Genomic DNA, 6,000 nt, shown 5'->3' on the forward strand with positions numbered 1-6,000 from the left:
TACCAACTGATACGTCTGAGGAAACCCATGCGGTCACGGAGAGAACGTACAAACTCCTTACAGGCAGCAGCGGGAATTGAACCCAAGTCGCCTGCACTGTAATAGCATTAACACCAACTGCTACACTATTGTGTTTTCCCATTTTGTTGGGCTGCTCTTGGATAATCTAAGTTTTCTTGCTCAGAGAAAGCATGATTGATAAATGCTTTCCTGAGGTTCAGTTCAACTTGACTTCTGCCTCATTTGTACACCACTGGAGCCCCAAATTCCAGAATTCTATTCGGTCTTCATCGATCACCTGCCAGTTTGTACTCCTTCCCCCCTCACCACCTTCTTATTCTGGCTTCCTCCCCCTTCCTTTCCAGTCCTGACAAAGGGTCTTGGCCTGAAACATTGACTTTTTAATTCCTGTCCATAGATGCTGCCTGACCTGAGGAATTCTCCAGCATTTTGTGTGTGTCACTCTGATTAAGATTATGATAATTTGTTCTAATACTTGCTGCGGTGGTGTGTTATCAGGTTTTCTTCATCTAGAGCTTCAGGACACATTGCAACGTTAAATCAGACCCTACTCTTCCCAAGCTATGCCTGTCTTCTCTCCTAATCCTGCAAATTCTCCCAATTGAACATTGACATCTCACAAAACTAATCTCTGGAAACCCTCAGAGTTCCAGAGGCTGAGGAGATACTTCCACCCTCACACACCCTGTCATCATTCTTCAATTCTCCTGCAGACACCCTTCACCATCCCAAAACTTAGAAGCATCAAGGGAATATTTCCCGAGGTCAGCATTGAAGGTGGTTGCCGTAGTAACTCGCCAGGCACATCAATGGAGCTGCTTGATAAGAACTGTCTCCATCCCTTCCAAGCTTCCCCTGTCGAAATGTATGAAGTAATAAAGAGAGAAAGAGAGAGCAAGAGAATGTAGTGGAGTGGCTTCCCCTCCAGGTTGAGAAATACCTTGTGTAACAGGTGGATGGTTATAGGTGGTTTTGTAGTTGTATGATCCATGTTTCATAGGAGTCATGGAGAGATCTATGGAAGACAGAAAAAGGTATGAAATTTAATATATCCAAAAACATGCACTCAAAGCAGAAAATATGAGGATGAAGGTGTCCAAAAATGACAGAATTAGTGGTGACATTAAGGGGAGGCTGGGAAATCTTTGCTCCAGCTTATTTGCCCACCTCTCTGCTTTACTGTTTAACTGGACAGATTTGACAGAGCTGGTTTGGGGATGCGTGTTCCATGAGAACCAATCGACAACCCCATACACCAACATTGTTTAGCCCAATCTCTTCCTCTGCCTTACACACCCCTCCCACCTCAACTTAACACCAACCGAACTCCATCAACAATAGAAGTCTTTGTGTCAAGCTGTATAAAAATAGTGATACAAGAACATGGAATGTTATAGCACAGTACAGGCCATTCAGTCCACGGTGCTGTGCCCACCACGTAACCTGCTCTGAGATGAATCTAACTCTTCACTCCTACATAGCCTTCCACTTTTCAATCATCCATTTGCCTATCTAAGAGCATCTTAAATGCCCCTAATGTATCTGCCTCCACCACTACCCCTTGCAGGACATTCCATGCACCCATACGTTGGTATGAAGAACTTACCTCCTATACTTTCTTCTTTATACTATACCTTAAAATTATGCCCCTTGTATTAGCCATTTCCACGCTTGGAAAAAGTCACTGGCTGTCCACTTGATCAATGCCACTTATCATCTTATGCACCTCTATCAAGTCCCCCCTCATCCTCCTTCACTCCAGAGAGAAAAGTCCTAGCTCACTCAACCTACCCACATAGGACATGCTCTCTAATCCAAGCAGCATCCTGGTAAATCTCCCCTGCACTCTCTCTAAAGTTTCCACATCCTACTGAGATGGCTTTGCATTCCTACATGGCTTGCAATCTTTAAATGTTATCACTGCGATACCAATAACAAATGCAGGAGAGAAGCGTTAATATAGTGGTCAAGGCTGAGTCCATACTCGATGGATTGTTGCAGTGTGATCTCATTCGTGACCTCTGATATGCAAGGCAAAAACTCTATTTGCTGAGATCTTTACATGGCAATTGGAAATCTTGAGCAGACAATTGCTATTGTCAGACACAAAATATGGATGGGGTCAATAAACCAAACTGGATCGATATGCTACCATTGTGTCAGATACGACCATGTGGTCTTCTGCTGCTCTAGCCCATCTACTTCAAGGTTCGATGTGTTGTGTATTCAGAGATGCTCTTCTGCACACCACTATTGTAACACAAGGTTATTTGAGTTATTGTCACCTTCCTGTCAGCTTGAACCTGTCTGGCCAATCTCCTCTGACCTCACTCATTAACAAGGCGTTTTCACCTACAGGAGTGCCACTCACCAGATATTTCTTTTATTTTTGCACCATTCTATGTAAACTCTAGAGACTGTTATGCTTGAAAATCTCAGAAGATCAAACCACCCCATCTGGCACCAACAATCATTCTATGGTCAAAGTCACTGAGATTTCTTCCTCATTCTGATGTTTGGTCTGAACAACAACTGAACCTCTTGACCATATCTACCTGTTTTTATGCATTGAGCTGCTGCCACATGATCGGCTGATAAGCTATTTGTATTAACAAGCAGGTGTACAGGTGTACCCAGCAGAGTGGCCACTGAGTTTATTTAATTGGTCAGTGTACATTGGTCCTGGTATAGGTGGATGGTAGAATTGATGAGAATGTGGGAATAAAAGCGTACAGGGAAATTTTGTGGGGGAATGGGATTGCTCTTTAAACCAGTATAGAATTATTGGGCTAAATAGCCTTCCGTTATTTCACAAACATCAGTGGAAGCTGACCATCTACCTACCCAGTGTTCAGGAGATACTGACTACCCAGCATGCCTTACTGAAAGTGATTTGGGTTGTTGGGGAGGGTACACAGAGGAAGGAGAGAACCCTACACTCTGTTGTATGGTCTTGGACAACAAAGTTTAGAGGATTTAAGGTGAGAGGAGGTAATTTCAAAGAAGATATGAGGGGCAAGTGTTTTTTTTTACACAGAGGTTGGTGGGTGCTTGGAATGTGTTGCCTGGGGTGGTGGTAGAGGCTGATACATTTTTGTCTGCCAGAGAAAGCAGGATCTCCCAGTGGCCACACATTTTAATTCCACATCCCATTCCCATTCTGATATGTTTATCCATGGCCTCCTCTACTGTAAAGATGAAGCCACACTCAGGTTGGAGGAACAACACCTTATATTCTGTCTGGGTAGCCTCCAACCTGATGGCATGAATATTGACTTCTCTAAATTCTGGTAATGCCCCTCCTCCCCTTCTTACCCCATCCCTTATTTATTTATTATTTTTTTCCCCTTTCTTTCTCTCTCTCTTTTTTCTCCCTCTGTCCCTCTTACTATAACTCCTTGCCTGCTCTCCATCTTTCTCTGGTCCTCCTCTCCTCCCATCCCATCATCCTCTCCATTCTCCAGCCTTGCATCCCTTTTGCCAATCAACTTTCCAGCTCTTGGCTCCATCCCTCCCCCTCCTGTCTTCTCCTATCATTTCGGATCTCCCCCTCTCCCTCCCACTTTCAAATCTCTTACTAGCTCTTCTTTCAGTTAGTTCTGACGAAGGGTCTCAGCCCGAAACGTTGACGGTACCACTTCCTATAGATGCTGCCTGGCCTGTTGCATTCACCAGCATTTTGTGTGTGTTGCTGAGACTTTTAAGAGATGTTTAGATAGGCACGTGAATGTGAGTGAAATGTAAAGATACGGAAATTAGTTCAGTTGGTCATTTGAAATACTAATTTAACTGGTTCAGCACAACATTGAGGGCTGAAGGGCCTGTTTCTGTGCTGTACTCTTCTATGCTCCATGTTCTATGACTGCCTAACACTGAAACATGGCCATTCAGCCCAACATTTCCAGGAAAATATTTATATTCCCGGTTAGCCAACTGCAATTCGGTATTTATTGCTTGAAAGATGCAGCCAAACAGCATCCTTTTATGCACCTCACTGCAGTTAGGTTCTTTGATAGATGCCTTGAAACTACTCAACGTCTGAACATCCCCTCACCTCCCAAACCTATGATGATCATCACCAAGCAGGACAGCGGGTGACTAGGAAAGCCACAGCTCTCCTTTGAGAGGTTGGTCATGGCTAGAATGAACGTATGCCTGAGCAAGGACCTGGACCTGCTGCATTTAGCCTACCGCCACAACAGTTCTACAGATCTCACAGACACCCCAGTTGGCCCTGGACCACGGACAATAGCAATACCCATGTCAGGCTGCTGTTCATTGATTATAGCTCAGCGTTCAACACAATCATATGTTCAATACTAATCAACAAGCTTCACTTCTCCGTGGATTGTCACCTTGTTGTGGTGGAGAAGCTTGTGTGGTCCTGTGATCCCGAGAGCGAAGCCGTCTGGAGCTATGCTCCTGGTAGGGTCACCCATGGTGGTAAGGTTGAGGGTGAGGTCCCTGACAAAGAACAATCCAACCAAGACCTCAACGGTGGAACAGGCAGACGAAGTTACTTCGAATTCAACGGCTGTGAAGGCGGATGAAGGCTGCAACAAATCCATCAGCTCCAATCGTCGTGGTTTCCATGCCATTGGAATCAGTTGGTTGATTTGTGAAGTATCGTGTGCTTCTTGGAGTGCAACATCAAGTACACGTTAAACAGATACACACACAGGCCACTTCTGCAGAACGAAGACTATCATTCTCGACCTCGAGGGATAGCCACGACGATGACAAGCTTCAAAACCTGGGCCACTGTACCTCCCTCTGTACTGGATCCTTGACTTCCTCATTGAGAGACCACAGTCTGTGTAGATCAGAAATAACATCTCCTCTTCTCTGACAATCAAAACAGGCGCAAATCAAGGATGTGCGCTCAGCCTACTGCTCGACTCTGTAAGCTTATGACTGTGGCTAGACATTGCTCAAATGCCATCTATAAATTTGTCGATGACACAACTGTTGTTGGCAGTATCTCAGATGGTGAGGAGGAGGTGTACAGGAGTGAGATAGTTCAACTGGTTGAGTGGCGTCACAGCAATAGCATCAGTAAAACCAAGGAATTGATTATGGACTTCAGGAAGGGTAAGCTGGGAGAAGGTCTGTGATGAGAGAATTGAGCCGCCAGGCCGCAGGAGCAGAGTTGGACCATTAAACCGCGGGGGGAGCCAGATTGGGTTCGGAGGAGCTGACTTGAGTGCAGGCCGCACTACTGCCTTCTACTCGAAGGCAACGGAGCTGGTGCCTTCAAGTTGGTGTGAAGGCAGCGTGCAGCGAAACTGTGAGTGACTGTCCTGGACGTTTCTTTTACAATTGCAAGACACTGTTGGACATTGATTGCTGCAGGCCTGTTTCCCTTGTTTGGTGGAGATACAGGAGGCGAGGCAGCAGTGTCACCTCTGTTGTAGCGAGGTCCAGGTCTCAAGCCATAGGCTTGCCTGCTGTTGCAGTCCAGGTGAGGAGGAAACGTTGCAGATGGTGTAGCATGGTGTCCGTGCTTGATTGGAGGTAGCCTCTCCTGTTGGTGCTGCCCTCCAGTGTTGGATCAGTGGAATCACAGGCTGGACTGCCAGTAACCATCAATTTGTGGGACTTGTCGCTCAGGGTCTTGGAATAAAAATATATTTTCTTGTGTGACTATGTTCTTTTTCTCTCTCTCTCTCTCTCTCTCTCTCTCTCTCATTATTTTGAATGCACATGGATATTTTTGCATCTTGGTGCCAGAAGAACACCGTCTGGTTTGGTTGTATCCATCTATGGTTTGAATAATAATTAAAGTTGATTTGATTTGATTTGAAGGTAGGAGAATGAGGTTGAGAGGGAAAATATATCAGTCATGAACAAATGATCGAGCAGACTCAATGGACCAAACAGCCTAACTCTGCTCCTATGTTTTATGGTCTTAAGGTGATTCACTATTTACTCTAGTGTCTGAGAGAAGGAGATGGTGACAATGGGGACTCCTCTTGTATT

The 6,000-nt window shown here is 45.1% G+C and overlaps 1 protein-coding gene across 4 annotated transcripts in view; it reads right to left on the bottom strand.

The window, feature by feature from the left end:
* Positions 1 to 6,000, bottom strand: part of srcin1a (SRC kinase signaling inhibitor 1a) — a 578,647-nt gene that overhangs the window by 372,843 nt on the left and 199,804 nt on the right. For all 4 annotated transcript variants that reach the window (XM_063037434.1, XM_063037430.1, XM_063037435.1 and 1 more), the window contains exon 3: positions 962 to 1,036. In XM_063037434.1, the coding sequence (XP_062893504.1) occupies positions 962 to 1,036 (75 nt within the window). The remainder of the gene's footprint in view (positions 1 to 961; positions 1,037 to 6,000) is intronic.

The sequence above is a fragment of the Mobula hypostoma genome, chromosome X1, assembly GCF_963921235.1.
Source record: "Mobula hypostoma chromosome X1, sMobHyp1.1, whole genome shotgun sequence".
Lineage (NCBI taxonomy): Eukaryota > Metazoa > Chordata > Chondrichthyes > Myliobatiformes > Myliobatidae > Mobula > Mobula hypostoma.